This window comes from Spermophilus citellus (assembly GCF_964194105.1).
Source record: "Spermophilus citellus genome assembly, chromosome: 6".
NCBI lineage: Eukaryota > Metazoa > Chordata > Mammalia > Rodentia > Sciuridae > Spermophilus > Spermophilus citellus.
Genome location: NC_138187.1, coordinates 96,930,852 through 96,958,228, shown reverse-complemented (window position 1 = coordinate 96,958,228; position 27,377 = coordinate 96,930,852). Strand labels below are relative to the sequence as shown.

At 39.4% G+C, this 27,377-nt stretch overlaps 1 protein-coding gene across 1 annotated transcript in view; it reads left to right on the top strand.

The window, feature by feature from the left end:
* RYR2 (ryanodine receptor 2) overlaps nucleotides 1–27,377 on the top strand; it is a 610,498-nt gene that overhangs the window by 475,848 nt on the left and 107,273 nt on the right. Inside the window, exons 59-65 of the mRNA XM_081299889.1 lie at nucleotides 4,282–4,405; nucleotides 4,885–5,000; nucleotides 7,660–7,724; nucleotides 10,041–10,162; nucleotides 16,584–16,633; nucleotides 25,377–25,437; nucleotides 26,608–26,846. Coding sequence (XP_081156015.1) covers nucleotides 4,282–4,405; nucleotides 4,885–5,000; nucleotides 7,660–7,724; nucleotides 10,041–10,162; nucleotides 16,584–16,633; nucleotides 25,377–25,437; nucleotides 26,608–26,846 — 777 coding nt within the window. The remainder of the gene's footprint in view (nucleotides 1–4,281; nucleotides 4,406–4,884; nucleotides 5,001–7,659; nucleotides 7,725–10,040; nucleotides 10,163–16,583; nucleotides 16,634–25,376; nucleotides 25,438–26,607; nucleotides 26,847–27,377) is intronic.

The window sequence follows — 27,377 nt, the reverse complement described above, 5'->3', positions numbered from 1 at the left end:
TTTTACTATCTTTCCTATCCCCTCCCCTCCCATTATTTCCCTCTACCTAATGTAAGGTAACGCTAATGACTATTCTTGCCTAGTGCTGCCTTATTGTGAATTAGCATCTGCATATTAGGGAACACATGTGGCCTTAGATTTTGTGGGATTGGCTTATTTCGCTTAGCATGGTATTCTCCAACTCCAACCATTTACTGGCAAATGCCACAATTTTGCTCTTCTTTAAAGCTGATTAATATTTCATTGAATATATATATACTACATTTTCTTTACCCATTCATGTATTGAGGGACACCTAGGTTGGTTCCATAATCTATCTACTGTGAATTGAGCTGCTATGAACATTGATGTGGTTGCATTACTATAGCATGCTAATTTTAAGTCCTTTAGGTATAAACCAAGGAGTGGAATAGCTGGGTCAAATGGTGGTTTCATTCCCAATTTTCTGAGGAATCTCCATACTGCTTTCCATAGTGGTTGCACCAATTTGCAGTCCCACCAGCAATGTATGAGTGTACCTTTTTCACCACATCCTCAACTACCTTGACCAGCTTGGCCAAACTAGAAGGTTCAGGCAAGGGGTGATGGGAGATTGGAAGAAATAAAGAGTCAACATATGCAGATCTTGAAGATAAAGCTGGGGTCTGATGGGACACTGCTCTCTGATAGAGAGGCAGATCTAAAGAATTACACTGGTAATCTTTATTATATATATCTCTAAATCAGATTAAAGATTATGCAAGCATTATTCTTTGATGAAAATTACAGAGTTAGCAACAGTAAGCAGCTATTTCCTCAGTTACAATCTACAGTTGCAATGTGCCCTTTTATTGATTGGGTTATTGTGCAGCTCTCAAGAAATTCCATTGTTTAAAGTTACTAATTTTCGGACAGATTCAGGAGCACTGGAACTGGTGAAACATTACTGTTATCAAGGCAGTTCATTCCCAGGAGCTGCTGGGCTTGAGATTAAGATTGAGGCTGACAAGACTCTAGCATGGAGGGCATTTCCATAGCACCCAGGCATCCTATGCCTTTGCACAGAAAGTTTCCCAGCCACCAAGTATGCCACAGTCATGAAGTCATCAGGGACCCAGTAGTCTCAGACACTGGTCTCCCACTCCACACTCGCCAACATTTATTGTTGCCTGTACTCTTAATGATTGCCATTCTGACAGGAGTGAGATGAAATCTTAGGGTAGTTTTGATTTGCATCTCTCTAATTGCTAGAGATGATGAACACTCTTTCATACATTTGTTGATCTGTTGTGTTTCTTCTTCTGTGAAGTGTCTGTTCTTTAGCCCATTTATTGGTTGGTTTTTTTGGTTTTTTTTTGGTGTTAAGTTTTTTTTTTTTAAGTTCTTTATATATCCTAGAGATTAATCCTTTATTAGAGCTGCATGTGGTAAAGATTTTCAATCTGTAGGCTCTTTCCTCATGTTATTGTTTCCTTTGCTGAGAAGAAGCTTTTTAATTTGAATCTATCCCATTTATTGTTTCTTGATTTTACTTCTTGTGCTTTAGGACTCTTATTAAGGAAGTCAGATCCTAGGCTGACGTGAGGATTTGGGCCTGTTTTTTCTTCTATTAGGCACAGGGTCTCTGTTCTAGTGACTAAGTCTTTGATCCACTTTGAGGTTATTTTTGTGCAGGGTGAGAGAGATAGGTTTAATTTCATTTTACTACATATGGATTTCCAGTTTTGTCGGCACCATTTGTTGAATAGGCTATCTTTTCTCCAGTGAATGTTTTTGGCACCCTTATCTAATATGAGATAGCTGTATTTATGTGGGCTTGTCTCTGTGTCTTGTGTCCTCTATTCTGTGCCATTGGTCTAAAAGTCTATTTTGGTGCCAATACCATGCCGTATTTGTTACTAGTGCTCTGTAGTATAGTTTAAGATCTAGTATTGTGATGCCTCCTGTTTCACTTTTCTTGCTAAGGATTGCTTTGCTTTAGCTATCCTGGGTCTCTTATTTTTTCAAATAACTATCATGATGGCTTTTTCTATTTCTTTGAAAAATGTCATTGGTATTTTGATTGGAATTGCATTAAATCTATATAATGCTTTTGATAGTATAGTCATTTTGACAATATTAATTCTGCCTATCTAGGAGCATGGGAGATCTTTCCATCTTCTGAGGTTTTCTTCAATTTCTTTCTTTAGTGTTCTGTAGTTTTCATTGTAGAGGTCTTTCACTGCTTTTGTTAGATTGATTCCCAGGTATTTTTCTTTGCATAGAATTTTCTTCAGTTGCATGCATCCTGCACTGAAGATCCTTCTGTGCCACTTATTTGGTTTTAATCTCTACACATAGTGAATTATGTGTGTGTGAAAATCAGAGACTTTGAAAGAATCAGTGCCAATCCGCAATTTCCTTTCCAAGCACTCTTAATCTCTTTCGTCATCCCTGCATCTGTTGGTAGAAGATGAATCTGCTGTAGAAAGTGCTGTGTAAAAATTCCTGCTTTGCTTGCTCTGGTTATCTGGTCCTCTTTGCTTTCTCAATTCCTTGAGGGATCTAGGAACAGTTAGGGGGAAATCAAGTGTCACTAAGAGAACATGCATCAGTAATTGAGAAAAAGGGGTGAAAACTCTCACAAGTATTACCAGCACGCCCAAGTCAGTGAACACCATGAAGGGCTAGTGTCCTGCCTCCCTTCTCCCTGTCTCCTCTTCCCTGGCTGAGGCACTGTGTCCTGAGGCCAAGGGCAGCTCTGGGGCCAAGCATTCTGACCTGGAGGACTTCCTGAGCCAGCACTAGCAGGCTCCAGGCAGCAACCTAGGAATTGTGCAGCCACTGTAGACACATGTAACTCTGGGTTTAGATAGCTCCCCTAGGAGCACCTGCCTGCACCCATGTCATCAGGGGAAAAGATGAGGGCTGAGGAGCAAGGGAGTTCCCATAGCCACGCTGCTATCAAGAGGTCAACTCGGACTGCAGCTTTGGTCTGTGGCTGATTCTGAGGTGCCCACCTGCCCTGTCAGCAGAGATCTAATAGGAGAGAAGAATTTCAGAGTTAGAGGTACTTTGTGTTCTTGGAATTTTAAAATTACAGTTTTTATTTTTTCATTCTCACTCTTGCTCTCTCTCTTCCCATCTCCCTCAGAGTAACCCTTTGATATTCGACTCCAGAATCCTCGTGGATTACATACTGGGTTGCCAAATATAGTTCCATAGAACCAAATGCAGTAACAGAGTTGGAAATGAGTGGTATTAACTAAGTTGGATGTTTGATAAGATTTTTTTTCTCATAAAGTATCCTGTTATAAATTACATATTTGATTCCAACAGCCAGATTTGGTTTCCAGTGCACTTAGTAACACCTCCCCTATCCTTGACTGTTCACACCATCTTGGTGGCATTGTCTTCTAATGATCATTTTACACCTGATATTGCTATTGCACTATGAAGTAGTGCTGGCTGGTCAGCTGGCTTGCCTTCACCTGGTCTCCTGCAGTTATGCTGGTGCAGCCTCCCCCGATGGCCTTGGGCCTCAATACCAAGCTCTTCAGTTGCTGCCACTTTAATAGCTTCTTTACATGGTATCTTTACATAGGAAATCAACAGTGTATTTATAATATTTTTATAACTTTGACAAAGTTTAATTTTTTTAAGTTATAATTTTGTCTCCTGATTCTTTTTAAATTTAAATGCTTTCTAGAATTTTTAAATCTAAAGGAACACTCCATTCTTTCTATTTCTCAACAGAATTAGATGTACTCAAAATCTTGACTCTCACTAGAGGTTATTGGCCAAAGCTTTTTAATCACTCAAGTATTAGATACTTATTATTTATAAATAATGTGACTATAAAATATTTTCTTGGAGTTAGAATGTGTTAAATAAGAAATTTTTATTATTTCTCTTTTCTCTGTGGGGCAGAATAATGAAACATAACCATGAATCTTGCCTTTTAATTTTACTAGATCCAGCTGTGTGTTTTTATTGTCTTTTTTCTACTCCACACTTTCAGACTAGTGTTCCTCCCTCCTTGGTGATTGCAGAAGTTATTGGCACTTGATATTACAGAAGCGTGTATGTTCATGTCTTAAATTCCTGAAAGAGGGCTGTGCAAGTCTTTCTTTGAGCAGGTCTGCTGAGCTGATTGGAATGTTGAGGCAATCAGGGTCGAAGACTAGCAAGCCCACCTGCTGCTGGTGTCAACAGGGGACCTTATCAGCATTCCACAGTGGAGTCCTGTTACCTGCAAGCAGCTGCTCCTCTCAGGTTGTGCTCAGGTTGCTGTACTGAGCTCCCATCTTGACCTTCTCTTAGGTGGTGGAAACCATCCCCTGCTGGTGCCCTATGATACCCTGACAGCCAAGGAGAAAGCCAAGGATCGGGAGAAGGCACAGGACATCCTCAAGTTCCTGCAGATCAATGGCTATGCTGTATCCAGGTAAAAAAAAGTGCACCTATTCCATGTTCATTTTGTTCTTTTTGTGAGACCGAGTATTCAAATACCCCATCAGATTTAAAGCTGAAAGTAAATTCAGTGGTCTGCTTAAAGCTTGGGGGTGTTATTTAATATATCCACTACATAAACATGTCAGAATCGTCAGCACCCTTAGCTGTTGGCCACATAACTGAATTCCTTTTGATGCGTATGTTAAGTGGTCATCCATCATGTAGGCAGAATCCTGAGGCAAAATATCACACCCTGTATTCATAAATGCAGCATTTTATTTACATAGTAATGAAATTACTCACTATGGTTTGAAATCAGATGCAAAGTACTCCTTATAAGTCTCACTTTTGCTTGGAGCTACAAGAATATCAGATAACCCTCAGACTTTATATGCAATTTTTGACCAAAATTTTACCTTCTAAGAAAAAATTGCCTATATTGGTTTCCTTATTTTCCTTTTGCTGTTGTAGAGGGTTCAAGGACCTGGAACTGGACACACCTTCCATCGAGAAACGATTTGCTTACAGTTTCCTCCAGCAGCTTATTCGCTATGTGGACGAAGCCCATCAGTATATTCTGGAGTTTGGTAGGTTCCAAGGTCCAGATTTTGTTGTTCTTAGTCATTACATCAGGTTTAGAAGAGCACAGACTGCAGGCTATCTCCTAATGCTGATACCGCCTGTTATCAGTGACAGGTTCTGCTTCCTCACCTGTTGAAGTTTGAACAGTAGAGAAGCACGTGCAGACAGGCATATAAAGCAGAGTTGATTTAAAAAGGGGCAACACAGACTTCTCCTGGGAGGAAGCCAGCCTCCCTCTGTTACTTCATGATCTGCTTCAGCGAGTACTGGTCCATTGAAGTTCTAGCTGTTGATGTCCCTGCTCCTGCGAGTGCCCCTTTCAGCCTAGGTGGTGGAGAGACCCAGGGGGCTGCAGTCTGTCCCTTTTGAAGACAGCTCTTATTCTCTTGTGATCTCCTCTTCACTCTCAGGTTTTGTTCTCAGTGCCCATTCCTTCTGTCTTTTAATGCCTTTTTTGGGACCTATCATTCTCCATTCCTTAGCTACTGATTTTTTCCCCCCAAAATTTAACTTTCGTTTCCAACACAGCATTAGCTTAGTTTATAGAAATCTGAGCTCTGGTATTTGTTGCTCCTGGCCTCCTGCATCCTAAATGTTATTAAAAATTTCCAGTCCAGCATTGTTCTTATAAAAGAGCTGAACTCTATTTCCACCTGCCTCTTCCTTTATAGTTCAGATACTGTATTTTTGCTCTCTTCTTAATTAGTGTTTTATGTGAACCGATAATACAAACCAATTTAAGGTACATAATCTCTCTATAGTTCATACAACTATAATTTTTAAAAATAGGATTCCTGATCCATCCTAACAAGTAGCCAAATTAGTGTGAATTAATGAAATTTAACCCAGCACAAAAATGAGACAGGGTTGAGTGTTTGGTGCCTTCACACACAAAGTTTAACACTGTTTCTGGCTTCCATTTAGAAGGTTCTGATGCGGGCAACAAGTCTAAGGTCCAGTATTCTTTCTAGGAAGGCAGGATAGAGGACAGAGAGAAAGAACATCATTTGGAGAAGGGAATGTATATACATTTTATGTATGTATGTGTGTATGTGTATATTTGAAGGGTGGCAATGAGTTTCAATTTTGTTTACACTTATTCATGTTTCTGAATAAGCCTCTTAGCACAATGCTTGTGTATGGAGAGCCTTGAGGATCTTGCTGTAGGCAGAGTTACCGCTGGGTACCCTTCCTTCCCAGGGTGAGGGCCTACACTGGGAACACGTAGGCCTCCAGGAGCCAGCTGTCACAGGGTGTCCTCTACAGTTTCTGATGTTGCATGTCCCTTTTTCCCATGGCTGTGACAGAGCAAATAATGTAGTAAGAACCCACTTAGAGGGGCAGGTGGGGCTGAGGTGGTCAATGCTGCCATCCATTTTAATTCCCATCTTCCATGGTCACTGTAAGCAGAATGCTGTGTTGTCTTTTCCTCTGTCCTTGACTTAACTGACTTTAAAATAAATTGAATTTACTCATTCTTAGATCTAACTATGTTCTGAAGAATATTCTTTGCCTTTTTAAATTATACTAGAGGATTCTCTTCAAATTCTTTTCACGTGTAGCACGTAAGCTTTTTTGTTAAAGTGTATAATGAATAGGATTCCTTATTTAATTCCTTGAAATGTTAGCATACTTGGTTGTGCACAAAGCTCTACCCTAACATACTTTCTAAGGTTTGAGAAAGTGTGTCTTGTTATTTTTATTTCTCATTGCAAAATGACTTTTTCAAGTTGCATAAAATCTGGAAGCTTTGCCTACAAATTCTACTGAAACATACAGGTCTGCTTTTCCAACTCTCTAGTATGTTCTGCATATCATTGTGATTATTGTAGTTTATTATTACCTCATCATTATGCATAAAACCTCTTCTGTATGCATGAAATTGGTTAGAAAGGCTACTTTCTAAGCTAAATGCAATAGGTCAATAAATTCTTAACCTTGAATCATTTTTTAAACCATGGGGAAAACGTGAGTGTTTTTGCTTCACTGATGGAAATTATCTTTTGACATAGGTCAGAACTCCTTTGTTCTTTTCAGAATGCTAATTTTTCAGCCTAATATTGAAATTATTATCCTCCTACTCATCATAGGTCCTGGCATCCTGTAGATTTTCAGTTGGTATTTTAAAATTGAAGCCTTAACTCTGTCACACTAAGAGGTAGCCATCTTTCTAAGAGACAAGGGGTAAAACACAACCAGCTATGTGCATTCCACATGTCCTCTCCCTGGACCCTCCTTTCTTGAAAACTAGCTAGGATGTAGGATTTTTACTTTATTCCCCAATAAAGGGAATAATGTCAATAATGTCTGAAGGCTACATAAAATGTATTTTTACTCATCACTGTAAACGTGGGCTTACCTCCATATTTTTTTTTTTTTTTTTTGTGCTGGGTATTGAACTCAAGGCCTTATGCATGCGAAGCAAGCACTCTACCAACTGAGCTATACCCTTAGCCCTCTTCCATAGTTTTTAGATTTTAATTTGAGCTTTTATTATAATCCCCTTTTTAAATTGCACTGGTGAAGTTAGTTTTTGCATCTTTGTTGGCTTTTTATATGTAGATTAATGGGATTCAGCAATGCATTCTGAACTTTTGCATTTGGGGTGAATATCTTGGAATGTTTGAAGTGCAACATGTACCTAAAAACTCTTCCTATCTACAGATGGTGGCAGCAGAAGCAAAGGAGAACATTTCCCTTATGAACAAGAAATCAAATTCTTTGCCAAAGTACAGTATACAATCCATCTTGTTTTTGCTTCAATATGTGTGTTTATAAAAATACTCATTAGATCGTTGGTGCTTTTCAGAATGTACTTGTCTGTAATTCAATTTCACTGTAAGTAAATATTCTGTGGCACAAAAATAACTGTATGAATCATGTGGGGTGGATTTGCTGCCAGCATCCTTGGTCACACAGACTCGCCCAGATCTCCTGCCACGTTCCTCTGATGAATTGGCGCTGTCAGAAATTTAAGTCAAAGTTAGTATTTTTGGTTTGCTCCTATGACATAGAAGAAAAGTGTCGGTTTATTAACATTTGAATATTATTATGATTTAATATTTTATAGGAATCTTTCTTTTAGAAGGAGGGAAAACTTTTACTAATTGGTACATGGGCACAACCCAAGTATCATTATTGTGGGACCTTTGTCCCACTCACTTTACAGATGAGGATGCTTAGGCTCAAAGAGGATACATTGTTCATATACAAATCATATCCCATTATTCTTCATTCTATTTAATAAGAATTGATCAAGGATTTGCTATATTACTGGGACATTCATAACTTCCTTCTAGCCACAGAGGGAAGGAGATGAAGGTTTGAGAAGCTCCCATCCTGAGCTCATTCACTTTCTCAGTACTAACTATGTCCCGGTGTGGGAAGGCAGTAGCTTGGCTTAGGTGCTGTTGGGAAGGCCTAGTGCCCTCAGTAGGTGACCCTGTCTAGGACACCTTGCAATGAGCCTGAAGATCTAACCAATGCTGTCAGTTTTCCTTCAGTGAAATTGCATGCTTTTTTTACTTGATATTTGTCTTCCATGATGTTTTCAGAATTGTATGTTTACTGTAAAGATCATTTCTTTTGTCTTTTATTTCCACTCATCAGAGCACTCAGAGTCTGTTCCGGTCACCCCAATTGTCCTGGGGTGCATGTTGCTAATGATAAATAGAAAGATAGATAAATCAGGTGACCAACCATCTCCTGTCTCCACTGGATCATAATCCCCCTTCATAACCAATTACCAAAATGCTGTATTGGTGACTTTTAACACAACCTTAAAATGCATCATTTTTTCCCATTATTTTTGTCTTGTGCCCCTGGTAATTTTAGTTACAGGTGCTAAAATGTAACTTAATTTCTACCAAGTCTGTAATTCATTCATTGACCATATTTATTCAGTACTTACTATGTGTCAACCACTCCATTTAATCCATGGCACAACTCTCAAGGAAGATAATGTAAAATGTGTATATTCCTCATATGTAACTGTGATATACCACATGGTATGAAGAGGTATATTTAGATGGGCTTGAGTTTGAATACTGGTTAATTGCAACTGTCATCAATTATATATTTATTTGTTGAACCATGATTTCCCTAGTTCTTGGTATGGGCCCAAAACAGCCCTGGGCACTGGAGAATCTGTGGTAAGCCAAACAGACCAAGTAGTAGTTCTAGAAGCTAAGAGAGGATCACAGTGGGAAACAGACCCAAAATGTCCCCCACTCTCTTGTACCATGGAGGCTCTTGGGAAGAGAAACTTCAGCACATGTATGAAATACAGAATTGTCGGAGGTGTTAGAAGAGCAGAGAATACAGGGATTGATGTAGTTGGGAGGTCAGCAAAGGCTCATTTGAGAAAGTGCTGCTGAGCTGAGGTCTGCAGGAAGCAGGGGGCAGTGGGAAGAGGACTCCTGACAGGGGTGCCTTGTACAGAGTATGCAGTGTGTGTGGGCACAGTGCCAGTGGGACTGGATGTGTACAGAGATGGCACGGTGGCTTTGGGAAGGGTGAGGACTGGGTAGGCAAGCAGTGGCAGTGTGACGAGCCACTTGCTCATCTTTGTATGCTACTTGTAAGGCAGGGACCAGAGGACCTGCCACCCAATGCAGTTACCAGTACAGGGGAAGTGGCTGTGTCCACTGCAGACCTCACTCATGGTAGAGACTCAATTTGTGGTCCTCATAATTATTTTTCAGTCTTTTGAGCTTTGGATCATATTATATGAAAACACTGAGAATATCTCATTTTGAGAAAAGGTTGAAAATACTGAGGATCATTCCAAACTGTTGAAAACCTGCTCAGTTCCCCATAGTCACATTCCCCTGCATCAACACCCCCCCCCCAACCCAGGCCTGCATGTGCAAGCTCTTGTACTCAAGAACTAGACACAGGGCAGATTAGAGAGTTGTACCCCAGGGGGTGTGTACCTGGGGCCTGTTGGCCTGTGAACAGAACTCTGACTGCTCTCAAACTTCAGCTCTTGCTCATCCCCCAACAGAGTCCACTACACAGATCTGTTTTCTTTTCCTTTCTTTCAGGTCGTTCTTCCTTTAATTGATCAGTATTTCAAAAACCACCGTTTATACTTCTTATCTGCAGCAAGTCGACCTCTCTGCTCCGGGGGACATGCATCAAACAAAGAGAAGGAGATGGTGACTAGGTAAACAGCCACGCCAGAAAGACTATTGCTTGAGTTCAGTGCATTTGCATTTGGGGCAAGAACTGGGGGACCCTGAGGTGGGATTGTGAGCAGAGTCTCCTTCCTGTCCTGGATCCAAGTCCCATACTAGATGAGGACAGTTTCTGCAAATTTAGATAAGTGCTATAGATGTTGAGTTTCTGTATATTTTGCTACTAAATGCAATGCTGAATAAGAGGAAAAAAACATTGTATGAAACAGAATCCTCAGAAAGAAGGCTGGGCAGGCATTGCCATATTTGTATTTATAAGAAATGATGCTTATGACATTAATTTATTTAATATTTCTACAAATCTAATATTTTTGCTGGCATTTTTTGAGAACAGCAAATCCTACCTACACAAATTTAATTAGAAAAATTTAAAGTAATGGCCAATTTTGAAAAGTAATGAAATAAAAATATCTATTTCCTGAACATTTCCCTTCCTGGCCGGTGTCTTAGAAATGCTTTCTCATTTATGCTTAAAGCATTCATTCTAGATATTTTGTGAGAGTGATTTTTCTCGGTATTTGGGATCTGTTTTTCTCAAAATTCTGCTAGAACTTAGTACACATGAGAATTGGTAAGTAAGCAAGTCCACTTCTATATTATTTCATTGCTCAATCATCAAAACCTTTTATAATATGTGTAACTTTTTTTATTGCTGTGAGATACCTGAGGAAAACAACTTAGAGGAGGAAAGGCAGTTTTAGTTCATAGTTTCAGGGGTCCATGGTTGACTGGCTCCATTGTTTGAGCCTGAGATGAGGCAGAACAGCATGGCAGAAGGGTGTGCAGTAGACAGCAGAAAGATCAGGGAGTGGCAGGGGCCGATGACAAGATATGCCCCAGGAGCCTAGTTCGGGGACACACCTCCTGCAGTTTTTATCACCTCCCACTAATGTCACATTGGGAACACATCAGTGGATGAACCCACTGATGAGATCAGAGCCTTCAGAGTCCAGTCACTTTCCCAAAGCCCCACCTTTACACATTGCTGTCCTGGAACCAGGCCTTCAGTAGGGAGCCTTAGGGGGACATTTCAGATTCAGACCATGTCAGAATGTATTGGAATGAGATTTCTTTAACAGCAAGTAAAGGGTGTAAAGTAGAACACCGGAGGAACTGCGGTTTTCCTGGGCCCTGATGGAAGATGCAGCTAGGAGGGAGGTGTTAGCTCCTCTTTTTAGTTCATTTTCCATTTTTAGGACTAATGTAGACAGCCACATGACATAGAATTGTAACAGCATTAGAAACCTCAAACCTCCTCAGATGATAGTTTTCCTGTGAACTGATAAAGCTGTACAGTAAACAACAGGGGGAGTCCATCTTAGTAACAGGTTTTTCCCACATATGGTTCCAGATGGACCACCTCAGCACCCTCTGCAGGATGTGCATGCCCACTCACCCTTCCCGTGGATGTGGCCTTCCAGCCCTAGGAGGGAGAGTGGAGGCCCTGGGCACCTCCTAAGTGCCCTCAGACACTTCTTAGGGCCAGCATCACTGTGGTCTGTGACTGCACACCAGCAACAGGATTCCCAGGGTCACCAAATCCCCAGAGAGCATCCGGAAACCGAGGACACTGCAAGGTTTTCTCCTCCTCCCAGGGACAGTTGCTTTATGTAATAGAAACTTTGTTCCCAGAGGAGGGTGTTGTTAATTTAGACATCACTGAATTATATAAATCAAAAGAAAATATAGTCAGAAAATACACACACATTGATGCAAATTCTGCTTTCTTCCCGTCTTCTCTTATATTTTGTTGCTGCCATTCAGCGTTAGCCTTATTCTCAGAAGTATTCAAGGACCATGAAATACATATATGTCAAAACATTAAGTTGTATACCTTGAACATACACGATTTTTATTTGTCAATTATACCTAAATAAGGCTGAAAAAATTTATAGATCTATACACCAAAAAAAAATAATAATAACTTTTCATTACCAACTCCATTTTCCCCATGGAATGAATCAGATCATTGCTATTCTGTTGTAGCCTCAGGTGATGTAATTTTGAGGCCCTAGACTAACTATAGATTGCTCTGCTCTCTGATCTCTGCACCAGGATTCTTTAAATTATTTCCTCCTGAGTCTTTCCTCACCTCATAGAAGGAGGGTTGGTGAATTTTACTTCTCTCGTTAACATTTACAAAAAAGGAACATATGCTATTTAAAATTCTAACACAGAAATGGATGCCTAATAGAAAGTAATTTGTTTCATGATAATGTGTTAGTTTCACACAAAGGAATTTAATCTCAGAAAAATTCATCAATGAAAAAATGAATACTGTAATGATAAGTAAATGATACATGTGTAATGCTCTATAATAATGGCATTACAAAATTATTTTTATATGGATATCTAATAATAGGAAAATGATTGTGATAAAAAAATGAAATATGTGCTCAAATAGTATTAACCCAATTTAAAAATACTAAACTTATATATGTAGATATCTAGAAAGTACATGGTTTTTTAGAAGTTTATATAATGAAAAAAATTTCATAATACAGATAGGTTTTAAAGCAACCAATAGCAACATTACAATAACAAAACCATCTGAATAATTTATCGAGATTACTTAAATTTATAAATGTATCCTTTCTTTTTTTTTTTTTTTTAAAGAGAGAGTGAGAGGAGAGAGAGAGAGAGAGAGAGATTTTTTTTTTTAATATTTATTTTTTAGTTCTCGGTGGACACAACATCTTTGTTGGTATGTGGTGCTGAGGATCGAACCCGGGCCGCACGCATGCCAGGCGAGCGTGCTATCGCTTGAGCCACATCCCCAGCCCCTTCTTTTTTTTTTGAAATTTTTTTTAACTCATAGATAGACATTATACCTTTATTTATTTTTATGTGGTGCTGAGGATTGTACCCTGAGCCTCACACATGCTGGGCAAGTGTTCTACTACTGAGCTACACCTCCAGTCCTACATGTCTCCAATCTTACCACTTGAGATAAACATTAAAACTTAAGTGAATTAAATGGGTAATAAAGTCACAAAGATAAAATCTGATAAAGTAGATAAAAAACTGGCCCTGCAACTGTGTGAATAAACTAGTACACATTTACATACATGATAAGCATTATCATGACATCTGTAGTGTATATTTAACAGCCATGAGTAGTGTATATTTAACAGCCATGTGGGTCTAATTCTCCACAATCTAAAACTTTTTTTTTTCCATACGATGCTTAGATATATACTTCCTCATGCTATAAATTATATATTGAGCATTTACTGGATCTAAAATCATCACCATCATGTCTACAAAGAAAAGCAGTGTTGGCCTGTGCCTGTAGGAAGGTGCCCAGCATAGCTATTCTATGAACATGGATGCAGCCTTCCTGGGAGGAAGTGGCCGTGCAGTGGGGTTCAGAGTCAGGCTATGTCAGATTGGGCTTGCAGGAGCCAGAGATGGTGGAAGTCACGCCACAAAGCTGGTTTTAAAGATTTTATAGGTCAAAATTAAGAAAGGGGACTATTTTAGAGATATACATAATCATATCAGTAGGTGTAGACTCTGGTAGTTTAGAGGGAAGGTGGATTACATAGATTGGGATAGATATTAACTGCCCGAGTGAGGCAGGGCTAACTATACAAGGCACCCGGGAAGAGACAGGTCAGAGTACTGGGGGTAGAGGAGCTCTCAGCCATGGGCAGGAGCTACAGAAGAGGAATAGTCTGTGTGTCCTGGCCACGAGCAGTGTGGCCAGAAGAAAGAAGGAGTGCAGCACTGTGCCTGTGCTCCTGCTATGGGTGCTTGGCATGTCCCTGGTGTCATCCTCAAAACAACAGATCTTGGAAACAGAGCCAGTTTCCAAGAGCTCTTGTTAAATTTGGCCAACAGCTACTGAAGTAGAGGCAGGTCATTCAGCTGCAAGTGTCCAGCAGGAAATGTGCCTTTGGTGCTTGTGGAGGGATCAGGGCAACAAATGGCATGTGCACATGGAGCACCCAGTGCTGTGGAAGCAGATGATCCTGAAGGAAGGTGGAGAGGGAAGCAAAAAGATTGGATGCCCACACTTGGAGAGGTACTGCATTTGGAGAATTCCAGAACCTGTCTCTGAAGAACATGGAGCATAATCAATTAGGAAGTGAAAAAACCTGCTATAAAACAAAATCCAAAGGGGCAAGAGTTTCAAAGATGTAAGTGTTCAGCAGTGCCAGGTACTGCAGAGAGCACTCCAAGAAGGCGAGTGAGAAAATGTAATTGGAGTTGTTGCTGAGGGCCACTGATGAGCCCCAGGGAATGCTGGAGTAAGGCAGGAGCAAGTGCTGACACAGCCTTCCGAAGGACGAGGCAGCCATAGGAAGAGAAAAATGGGACAGCGCCATCAGGAGAAGGACTTTTAGAGAAAGTTCAGGCTGAAATTTATCATCATCAAATCTCATAGGCTGTCCAGCAGCTCTGGCCTGGGTGGAGGGTACAAGAGGGAAACGAGATGTAACTCATCTCTCTGAGGGGCCAGGTGATTAGGAGGCAGCGGATATTGTGAAGAATATTTTCTCTGACAGATTCTCAGCCACTAAATAGAACCCAGTGGATGAGATGCTGAGTCGTTGATTCCATTAGAAAAAGCGTCCTAATTGGGTTAAAACCTAATCCTAGCACTATGAACCCCACATCACCAAGAACCCCTCAGAATGTCTTACTTTGAACCAGAGGCTTCAGCCAAAGACATCACCTAAAATGGATTGGAATACAGGGATCCAGGGTGAACTGTTCTAAAGGCGATTGCTCTTTTTAAAGACAGACCCTGGTTGACTCGCATGCACAGACGTCATCTGTGAAGCATGGTAGATGGATGAGGCTCCTGGACAGAGTTGTTCTCATTTTATTGTCTTTATTTTTAGCTTACAGAAGAAAATTACAGCATAGAAATGCAGACCAAAGGTCTAATATGTAATTATCTAATAACTACTCTAGTAGGTCATTATTTTTCCAATTTTTGGTCTGTTATTTCCCAAAACTCTCAGCTTCACTCAGACACTTGTAGATGAACATTTTTTTTTGGAAAAAGCTATAAGATATCCTCTTTAATTAATTTTCATCAGTAAATTAGTCCACATTGATACTGCAGTGAGGTACGATGACTGGAGCTTACTATTAACGTAGTCGCCCTCTCAAGCATGACCATCTCTTCCCTCTCTCCCCCTCTTGCCATGGATCATTTGCCATTGTTTTCCTTCTTGCCTGGTCTGCAGCCCTAATGCAGGTGCTTTGTATGTTTGGGTGTTGCTGGTGGCAGGAGAGCTTTCCAGAGCAGCATGGCCCATGAGAATCTATTCTTGGGGAAAATCTGGCAGAGTGTGGGTGGGTTATTCCAGGTTGTAGGCGGTGCTGGTGGGGCAAACCTCTTCTCCCTGGGAGCTCAGAGAGTGTGGGTGGGTGTGGGGAAAACACTAGTTGTAATCTTCAAGGTTCAATCCTAGGGCAGAGATCTGCAAATGGAACTGGGAGCAGCTGGGACAACCTCGACCTCTTTTGGCTTAGGTTGGGAGTGGTAATGGGTCACTAGGTGTCGGGAAAGACTTTTGTAGTGGACAGGATCTGAGCTGATCCTGAGTGATGGATAGAAGTTCACAGAGCATGAGGTGCATGAAGGGTGTTCCTAAAGGGAGACCTGCAGGAGCCCATTGGACTGAGGCTCAGTGAAGAGACCAGGCCGCAGACTCTCCCAGGGTGTGGGGTCTGATCCAAGAGGCAGTGGGCACCAGGGTCATTACATCAAATGCAGCAATCACTATTTAGAATCTCCTGCCTCTCATGGCATGCAGGGCTTCCTAGGGGCCTGCTTGGAGATGAGAAGTGCACAACTCATTCACTGGCACTATCAGTTCTCTCAGTTATCACGTCTGATCTCCTCTGAGTGATTAGCATTGTTCAAGTTCTCTTTCTAAATTTACTGGATATTTGGTCTATGTCAAGGATGGGAAAAAAGGGCATTTCAAGTAATAAAGCTTACTAAAGTTTAAAGTAGCATTTACCAAAGCACCACATTTCTTCTGTTAAACAAAGGCCATAATAAAAAGAAATCTAGAAATACAGTGGTGCAGTTGGGAAGATAAAACTGAATTTTTCTTTTTGGGTTTTCGGCAGTTATATTTGTGTGGGTTCATATAGCTTTGCTTTCAATTTTTTTTTTGTTTCTTATACTATGTGCTTTTTAACCATGTTTGTTGAAGGTATGCACTCAAAGACTCTTTCTTTAATCCCTTTACTCCACATTCTGCTCAGATAATTGATTCTTTCTGCGTGACATCATGTTGCTTTTTTTCCGGCTCATATCAGCTGTTTTTTTTTTTCTTTCTCTTTTTTTTTTTTAATTTCCCTTGTCTTTTCTACCTTCCCTCCCCCTTTCCCTTTTCTCTTTTGTTTTTCTTTTGTCTTCAGCCTATTCTGCAAACTTGGAGTTCTTGTCAGGCATAGGATTTCACTATTTGGTAAGGAGACCCTTGAAAACCTATGAGCATGGCCACCACTTGGTTTTCTTTGCCATTCCTGCACTGTGTTGTGTGCTGCAAGGTTGCATGGATGCACGTTTGCATGGCTGCATGCATGGTTGTAGGCCAAGACAAGGTCCTCAGGGTTGTTTATAAGCAGTGTTATCTTTGGTGAAATGGAAGACTGTCTTTTTTTGCATCAGTCCCAAGCATAATTGCAAACGCAAAGGGTCTATTATTAAAGAGCAAAGGAATGAAAATGGCAAGTTCTACCATGTTTTATTGGAGGGCTAAAGTAAAACTGGCCCTGAATTTTTGTTTGGTAATCTTTGCTATGTTATTTAATGCTGTTACAAATCAAAACTTTACACTGCACTTATGTTCTCAATGCTTTTGACCACAGATTTGCATGTCCTGCACTCCAAACTTTGGAGCTCTGTAGTCCAGAAGGTGGAGCCAAGGAGCTTCCCTTGCCAAAAGTGGCTTTTCTAGCACCACTCACCCTAGACTCAGTTTTGGTTTGTGTTAAAAATTCATATAGCTGAAGTTCATGCTCCTGGGCACTTGCTTCTGGACAGCCATGCAGGGTGGGCACTTACTTTCTGTGGATTTTTCCATGCAGTGGGACCTTAGGATTCTATAACAGCTGGCAGAACTCACATTGTATACATCCTTGCCTAATTTTATCAGCTGCCCAAATGTGAGCCCTTCACTCTACAGGGTTTGAGATAGCATTGAATGATTTTAGCAATTAGATATATAAAGATGTGTTGTATACATTTTCTAAGTTCAACACATGAAAATCTAAGGATATGAAAAAGGGTAACCATTTTTACAAAATCCACAGTGAATAAACTGAAATTGGATGCATGCATGTGCGTGAGCGTGCGCACACACACACACACACACACACAGTTTACATTCTTTTTTTATTTGTTCTTTTTATATATACATGTCAGAGTGTATTTTGACATGTGTACATGGAGTATAACTTTACATTCTTTATAATTTTTGAGAAATGATAGCTTTTTGGTTTAATTAATGTCGCACTATTGGACTTCTAGAATTTACAATATTTGGTACTTAATAATTAAAATGTAGATTTCATATAAATTGCCTGAATTTTCATTATTATTTCAGTTATCTAAAATCAATGGGGCAAGTGTCTTCAGATCAATTTCCAGTTGACTGACTTGTGTTTAATTTCTCCTTAACAGATAACAATTTTTATGAAAATTATTCAAACAGGGTTCCTGTACTCGTAGCATTCTCAAAGTAACAGAGGGTTCAGATATTGATTTGCCCTTGAGTGTGCTATGAGGTTTCACATGGCTGTGATGGGAGCTTATTTGCAGGTGCTTTTTTTGCATTCTTATCAATAAGCATAATAATACTCTGCAATGCTAGTTCTAACTTCCTACATACTACATATTCTTATTTTTCTGTTATAGCTCACTATTTTTTTTTTATTTTGAGGAAACTTTCTTGAGGTATTCCATACATACAGTCATGTTCACAAATATTAAGGACAGTTTAATGAAATTTTATGGCTTTCCTATATCCTATATGGATTACCTATATCCATTTATTTGGTAATTTCTCAGATCAGGACAGAACATTTCCAACATCTCAGAAGCCCCCCTTGTACCATTTTCTAAATTATAATCATCTATAAGGAACCATGCATAGCCTTGTATTACATTAGGTTAACTTTATCTGTCCTTAAACATCCATTTTTAGTTTTGACTAAATCATCCAAGGGTTTGATGGATAAGATAGATGAATAACTTCGTTTGTTGTTTCTGTTGGGAGAAGACCTGTACTTTGTGTTGTAAATCCCCTAACCTTTGAATGCCATTACTTTCATTTTTTAACAGGAACTTATTAGAGACCTCTCATGTGATTTTACAGAATTTTATGCATTCTTTATATTATTAAAGTAGGTATTATTGCTTCTAATATGTTTTGGCATTATTTTTAAGTACATAAAGTTCAAGAGACCTTTATTAATCAAACATACCCAAACAGAAACTTGCCCAATTAATAGGATTTTTAATCCTGCAGCCTGTAACTCTACACATTACAGCTATAGTCTAGCTTTACAAAATATGATGTCATAGAGGGAACAATGGGCTTTGAATAAAAAAATAAACTGGATATAAGTTCTATCTTTGTAAGCTATCCATCTGAATGATTTAGAAAAGGAACTTAAATTTCTAAACATTTGCTTTTTCATTTTCCTCATGGGTTAAAACTACTCCTAGTCTTAGATAACTATTATGTGCATCAAATCTGAGATAATATTGAAGTGCTGTATGAATTATAACCTTTCAGCTTTCACCTGTAATGTTTCCAAATTGATTAGATTTTATTTAAATCTCTTTATTAGATCTTATTTAAATAAATTGAATTATGTACAAGCCATACTAGGTGACTTGGCCATTCAAACTACATGTACAATGACACACTTAAAATCTTGCCATCTCCAGAATGATTCAGAAGTCATATAATCCAGGTGCTTGCTTTCTGATTTTCCAGTTGTGCATTGTGGGTCTTCCTGAGGACCCAGCAGACAGGTGCAGTGGTGATCTGTATAACCAGGTTGGATTACTCTGATTTATTCCCTTCATCTTACCTTTATGCTCTACATTTCCTGCATTCTGGCAGGAAATAAACTGATTTCTAAAATGTATCTCCTGTACTGTCTTAATTAAGGGGAAATTTCATGATGGAACCTAATTGACCCAATTGAAAGTCAAGTTAACAAAGAAATAGTTTGGTGAGAATGAGCAAAGGTGAAAGTATAGAAAAGTCCACATTAATTTAAGTACATCAGGAACTGGGGGCCAGAGAGGAGCATTAGAATAAACGAAGACTGATGCCTTCTGGTGGTAGCCTTGATGAGCAGAATCTGTGAGGCAGTGAATATTTACTCCAAGTTGGCCCCACATTGTTCCTACACCCCAAACATCTGTAGTTGAAAGGGTTTTCTTTCATCTGAAGGATTACCAGATCCATCTGGACTCCATGTTTGTGTATATCTTTTCTGTACTTTAGAATAGTTCCCAAGCATTGAAGCACCTTATCTAAGAACAAAAAGATCAGTAGTGCTCTCAGGCCTCATCTCTTCTTTTGGAGGCTTTGAAACCACTTTATTTTATATTGGGAAAAGGTAATTTCTTAAAAAGAGGGGACAAACTGTGTTACACATAGGTTTCTGGTGAATCAAACAATGTTTTAGAAGGGGAAGAAAGAAAATATCATGATGTTTAAATACAGGCATCCAGTTGAATTCTGAAATGCTTGCTGGTGACTTGTAAGTTGGAGCATAGATAAGTTTTGGAAATTTGGGATGTGAACGGCACTCAGGTTGATTAGTGATAAGGATCCCATTTGCCATTCTCAAGGACCCAGTGTTGACTGGAGAAATATGACTCTTTCCTTTCTTCCACTTTTGCTAAGTGGAAATTCTGCCTACTGATTTCCAGGCAGTTGGAAGGTGCACGTGCCTTCAGCCATCTTTAGAGGCAGCAGAACACAGTAGCTATGACTGCAGCAATGCCAGTGACAGTGGCACAAGACGTGCCCATCAGGTCTCCTTAAGGGCTGTATTTTGATACCCAAAGATAAATCTAATGCCTTAAATGCATTTGTTCAATAAACACCATGTGTCTACAGTGCACAGGACATTCTCTTGGGATGTGAGCAGAGAGAAATGTGGTTTTCTGTTTCTCTCCAGCGCTCCACTGAGGCCAGTCTACAAACGTCTGTCACTTATAGTTCCTAGTCCACAGTAGCTTCTCTCTGAATGCCCACTGGCCTCTTTGTGCTCCATAGTCTTACCTTCCCAATGTCTCTTGTCACACTCCTGCATATTGTAGGTTTCTATTTCCTTGGACAGAGATCCTACTCCTTCACCTGTACCCACTCCACCCTGGCTTCCTGGTGGACCTCTTTCTCCATAATTTCCCAGACCCTTGCTCACTTCCTTGCTCACTCTGTGCTTCTGTTCTGCAGGCCTTCTCCCTTCCTCTCTACTGTGTCTGTGTTGTGTTTCTTTCTGCCCAGGGCCTGCTCAGCAGTAATGAGCACCTGCTGTGTGATCCCTGCGCATACCATTTGTCCTCTGAAGTCCTTGCACTGGGAATGGAGTGAACTCTACATCCTTCAGACTCGGGTGCCATATTACTCTCTGGAAGTCCTTCCCTGGCTGCCTCCTGCTCTAACGCTGTCCTGCTCCATGCACCTTTGCTTCATCTTGCTGATGGTCAGCTTGCTGAACTAACCTCACTGGCACAGGACTCTCCACTCTGCAGGGGCTCACAGTGTCTCCTCAGTGCCTGGCAGGAGGTGTGGTTTGCATAGGGACCTTTTCAATAGCTGAGGACTGAGAGATTGAGCCATCTAGATCCTGCCATCCTCCAACAGAGAAGGAAGAAAAAGCAGGCGCAACAATAGAGGCTGTGAATCTGCAAGTGTTCTTAATTCACAAATAACCCAAGTTGAGTTATTTTTTTCTTGAGAGGTTATTAAGGAAAACGTAGTATCCAATTATTCTATAATATATGAGAATCATAGTTTTAAAATTTATTATTCCTTTAAGAGGTCCATGAAAATGCCTACGGCACTTACAGTGAAAAGGAAATGGCATATGATTAATGACCCTCCAGATGACAATATCATTGAATTCCAGCAACAATTATCATTTCAATTCAAGGACCTAAGAAAGCCAGCACAAAATATTTATCATTTATGGACCCTTTCCATTTTCCAATTTTCTGGTGATTTTCAATATTGCTGAATCCTCCAGATTGCTCAGGGGCCATGAAGAGTTTTTGAATCTCCAACACAGGGACCTCCAGCTTTGCCCCAAAGCTACATTTTGAATGTAGTCATGATCACTTTAGAATTTCTTGGTTTGACCTCACAGTGACCCTAGAACTTAGTGCATGACATCATCAATGCACCCTAAAGTGCCACAAGTGTTCAACAAGATACATATATGGTTAAGATGAAGCAGGACTATTATTACATTTTTTTCTCCCCAGGCAAGTTTCTGATTTAACTAGTGCATCTTAATCTTACCATTATGTTTGGAAAAATTTTAAAAGTAAATACTAAGTAAAGTAAAACAGTGAATTCTTTCAACAGCTACCTCCCCTGATCCATACATTAATGGATTGGGTTTTCCATGACAGTTCTGATGCTTCTTCCCTGCAGATGTTTAAATGGTGACTGCCATCCCATGTCAGAGATACTAGGGAAGTAGTCTATGTTTATAGTGTCCCTAGTGATGTGCAGACTGTGCCTGTTTGTTTGGTAGAAAAGCAAAGTCACTTGAAGTAATGAGAATCTCTGAGGATTGGTGCCTATCTGAGAATTAAATGTGCCTTGACTTTGAGCATTTAATGGTTCAGTTTTACTCTTCCATATATCACAGATTTCAGAAGTGATGGTCATTGACAGTCTTCAGTTTCTCTCTATCCCCTCATAATTTTGATTGAAATTTATATCTGCTAGCATAACTTTATTCCACATTATTAACAAGGGTTCTGCCAAGATAATTCATTCCTTCAAAGAAGAGAATATAATCAGACACCATTTGAAGAGCTATGTTAGAAAAATAGAGACAAATAATTAGAACAACTTCAATGCTCTTTTCAGGGGGAGAAAAGGCAGCGTTGTGAGGATCCTCTTATATCAGATGACGAGACGGAAGTGGTTCATGATAGTTGAACTTGAAACGGCTTGATCTGAGAACTCCTCAGTTACAGATACTTATATCAAAAATAAAATACAATTTGAGATTTAAACACTGCTTATTTATATTGGATATTTGTCATTTTCATCATTTAGTGAGCTCTGTTACGAGCGCAGTTATGTTGTTTCAGACCCAGTGTTGTCTCTTGTCACTAGAATCAGACCTGATTTTAATTATGTACATATGTGCCCACACACATTTATACATATATCTTTGTATGCATGTTTATACATAACACAGTCTTAAAAACATATGAACAAAACTTTAAAACATTTTTTCTTTTTTTTTTTTTTTTTTTTTTTTACCACTCAGCAATTAGGCAATTACCTGAGCGTAAATGCATGGAAACCCAGCCACCCCTCCCTGCTCACTACACTGCTCAAGCTTATGTGAACGGGGTTTTAACATGTGCTGGGCACTTGATCTTATGGAAAGGACACTGCTAAAGTCAGCACAGAGCACAAACAGTGACCATCTATAATAACCAACAGTAGATCAGAGAGCATGGGACAGAGAGAGCTGTGTGTTTTAGGAAGAGAGAGGGGGGAAGTTGCATAGGCTGGTACACAGCTTTGTCCCCTTCCTGCTCAGGGCCCTCCTCTTCTCACTTTTCATACTACGTCTTTCTTACCTTCTATCCTCTCAACCCCGGGAGGCCTGGGACCTTTTTCCTTCTAGACTTGGCTGGTGAATTTCACTCAGTTTTCAAGTTACCTGTTTCTGATGTCCAGATGTGTAGCTCCAGCTGGGTCTCTTCCTTGAATTGCAGAGTTTCTTATCAACTGCCCATTCTGGGGCTCCTGCTATACTTTATATATCTCAAGCAGGGAGCATGCACCCCACTCTGCTTTCCCCTCTCCTGTCTCCAGGGCATTATATGGAACTACCATTCCCCCCGTCATTCAAGAAAAAGCCTGGGCATTATCCCTGACTCCCTTCCCTCTCAGGTCACATTCAATCCATAAGCAAGTCCTTGCAATCAGTCCTTAAAGTCTTCACCATTAATACCCAGATTCAAGTTCATTGCCACAGAAACTGACTGAGCTCCTTCAGTAGTTCCCTGACTTCCACTCTTGTTCTTCCAGAGCTGCATATGCTGCATCTCTGGAAAATATAAATCCTATTAGCTCACATCTTGCTCAAAACCTAACAGTGTCTACCTGTTGCACCTTTCGAAGACCGCTGTGGATGCAAGGCTCCAGGCCTTCCCAGCTCTCCACCTTACACCCGCTCCGGCCACTCTGATATCCTTGCACGTGCTGTTCCTGTGCCTAGGGCCGCCTCCTGTGTGGCTTATCCCCTCCTATCATTGACGTCACTGCTCAAGTGCTACCTTGAAGAGGGGTTCATTTACTCTAATCTGTATTCCTTGAAATTATATATATACACACACAAACACACCCCTAACCATACATATATACGCACTTAAGTATATAGATATGTATGTATACACATATTTTGTGAATTTAGATTACATATATACATACCTAAATATATATTTCTGGTACTGATGAAGACATATACATATATACACATGTTGTGACTTGATTGAGATTTTATATATATATATATATATATATATATATATATACACACACACACAAGCATACAAGCATATATATACATATAGTAGACATATACACACGTGTATTTTGTGATTTGATATTATGTTACATGCTAATTTTTAGCTTAGTGGTTCATTATCTATACTCCAACTAAATCCAAGATGATAAGAATTGTATTTTGTTTATTAGTTTAAGAATATCTGGTATTTAATGTTTGTTGAAATAGTTAAGGGCTGCAGTAGAAGTCTTAGGTTTGGCATCTGCCAATACAAAGGGAGATAACAAATTTTGCCTTTCTGCTCATTTTTCTTCATTAGTATTAAAATTCTGAAATTTGAAGCACATAGTAAATGAGACATTTTCTTAAGAAACTCAGAGTCTCAGTAATAAATACTTTACTCTTTTCATATATTCATCATGCCACTAAATCATATCACTAAACTGGCTTACTCTTATTTTGAATCATTATTAATTTCCACGTGTATTTGCATGATTTATTTTAGGATGCTTTTTGTACAAAGGATATGACTCATTCAAATGTTATAAAAAATTCAAATAGGAGTTGTCACCCTCAGGACCCAGGAGATGAGTGTGTGTGTGTGTGTGTAAGAGATGAAAGTATAGGAGGAACTAACGATGTCAACTATATTTTAGTGATCAAATTACTATGTTACTTTGGATTCATTGTTTTATTTATTTACTTCTTAGTATACCTGCCACAAAGCAAAATATATGCAGTGTTTGTGTCACTACTAGTTCTGTTAATCCTGATAAAATAGTCAGAATATGGGATTCTCCCATTACTTACAGGAAGAATCTGTCCCGTTTCAAATCTCTTACAGGAATATTGCTTAACTTTTTCGACTTCTGATATTGTTTAAGCAATGGTTTGGTGCTTCCTTTTTGCCAAAGACCAACAAAATTCAAACAAATTCATCTTCTGTCAAATTCAGACATATTAATGCTTCTTAAAGCAGTTGAATGAAATAAGAAAGCAGAGACACCTGGGTCATTAAAACAGAATTAAAATGTTAGACTTTTAACCCATTTCATTTTATAAAGGGTATGAGCTAACTTTTAAAGTTCACATACAATATGACTTAAAAATAAAATGAGCTAGCATGGGGAGGGAAGATTCTGGAAGAATTCAGTTGGAAACCCTTTCAGCTTTGTGCAGTGCTTTGAATGCTTCTAAGCATGTCAGCTATTTCATGAGACATGCTTTATTGCTTTCCTACTTACATTTGCATAACCACTTTTAAGCAGAAAAACTGCATGATTTTAAACTTGATTATTAAAATCTTCAGTTGAATTTTATTAGTGAGTTGTGCTGTTGACTAATTTTTGCAGTACAAACATTGATAGCAAGTCGGGAAGTTCTCAGGGCAGTTCATACAGTGTCTTGTTTCCCCTTTAGGAAATGATGCAACGTCTATCGTCAACTGTCTCCATATTTTGGGTCAGACTTTGGATGCAAGGTAAATGGATACACTTTTGTCTGAATGAATCTATGTAATAATTATATATAAAAATGTTTAAAGGACCCAGGGTCTTGATTTTATTCTCTGGAATTATAATAAAGACTTAGATAAAGAGAAAGCTTTTTGTAAATTACTAATAGTAGTAGTTTATGACTTTACTCAGGTTATTTAAATTTCCAGTAATTTTTGTAGCAGCTGAGATTGTAACCGAAGGTCAACCTGGGAATGTAATGTGAGGGGAAAAATGGTGAACTTGTGGATTTAGAGGCCTCTGAGTCTCCAGACATGGTACTTGCGTTTAATGTTCATAACAACATTTGGCTTTATAGAAAACAGGACAGTTTTATTTTCTATTTGTAAATGAGTAAAGTTGTGCTAAAGATTGCACAGTAAGCACGTGGGTAGACAAACTCCCACATTTGAGTGCTTTCTGCTTTGCTCTTATGTCAACTTGACTGAAACCCAGCATGTGAACAAAATGTAGCACCCCTTATTTAGCATGATTGAGCTTACTGCTAAACCATGCATTTAGTTCATACAGTCTGCCAGGTAAATCTAAATAAAGTTTTTAAATATCAACTGCAGAAAACACTCCATAGTATCCTTTGCTGATCCATTCCCATGTTTCAGGTTTTACTTGAGGTGTTTTCTGTAATAAATAAAGAAAACAGACACTCTTTTGTACCTCCACTTCCTACTAAAAATGATGCCATTAGGGTGTTAACTCTGTAGCAAGGTCAGCCTTCACTGTCCTAGAGAAGATTTCAATGCTACCCCTGAAAGCACAAGATATTTATAGTAGATGACTTAGCTAGCTTTAAGGTTTCTTCCATACTCAGTGCCTCAGGATGTGTTCTCCTTTGGTTGGATTTGGAATGAACTACCTGGCTCAGAAGCTTCGTTGTGTTAGTTTCAAAACCGCCGTTTCAGTGTTGAGACCACTGATGGAACACGTCAAGCTTATTAGCAAAGCCTTTTGCTCTGAGGTCCTTCATGAAGCTGATGATGAAGCCAGTTCTCTGAGCAATGTTCCTGTCACTTTAGGAATACTGAAAAAACATTCTGGAGTTGATTTAAAAAATTGGGTTGATAGGTGGATGCCTTAATGAAGAAGTTGGGCTGCGTTGGCTGCTGTGGGCCCGTGCAAGTCCCCTTTTGATTCTCTAGGACTGTGATGAAGACCGGTCTAGAGGATGTGAAGAGCGCGCTCAGGGCCTTCCTGGACAATGCTGCGGAAGATCTAGAGAAGACCATGGAAAATCTGAAGCAGGGCCAGTTCACCCACACCCGGAACCAGCCCAAAGGGGTTACACAGATTATCAATTACACCACGGTGGCACTCTTGCCCATGCTGTCATCATTATTTGAACACATTGGCCAGCATCAATTTGGAGAAGATCTAATATGTATGTATATCTGTCTATTACTTAGAGTTTCACTTTTAAAAAAATATTGTCAGAAATTATAAAAAACATATCTGAGTCATTCAAACACTGTTTATACATTAAATGTTTTTTTGTTTTGCAAATCATTATAGGAATTATAGGAACCATTTTTTGAATTATAGGAACCATTTTTATAGCGGTAGATCTCTGGATCATATGGGCTTGCAGAGAGGACCAGTATAGTATTGGTTAGGGACAGTAGTGTCCACATTGTTGAAACACAAGGTTCCAAATTCTGTTTCTGTCTTGCCTCTCTTCATGTTAATTTTCTAGTGCAGTTGGACCATATGACATGCCACATTAATCACTTTTGAATTGGTTCTGTGTAGACATGGAGTGTTGCCACAGGCTGCAACAACCAACACACGTGAAGCTACTGAAACCAAGCCTGTCTAAATTATTACAGCACTAAGGGAACTCAACTTTGACTTTTAGGTTTTGGTCAGTATTCATGAGGGATTTAATCAACTGGTTTTGACTATAATTTGTAGT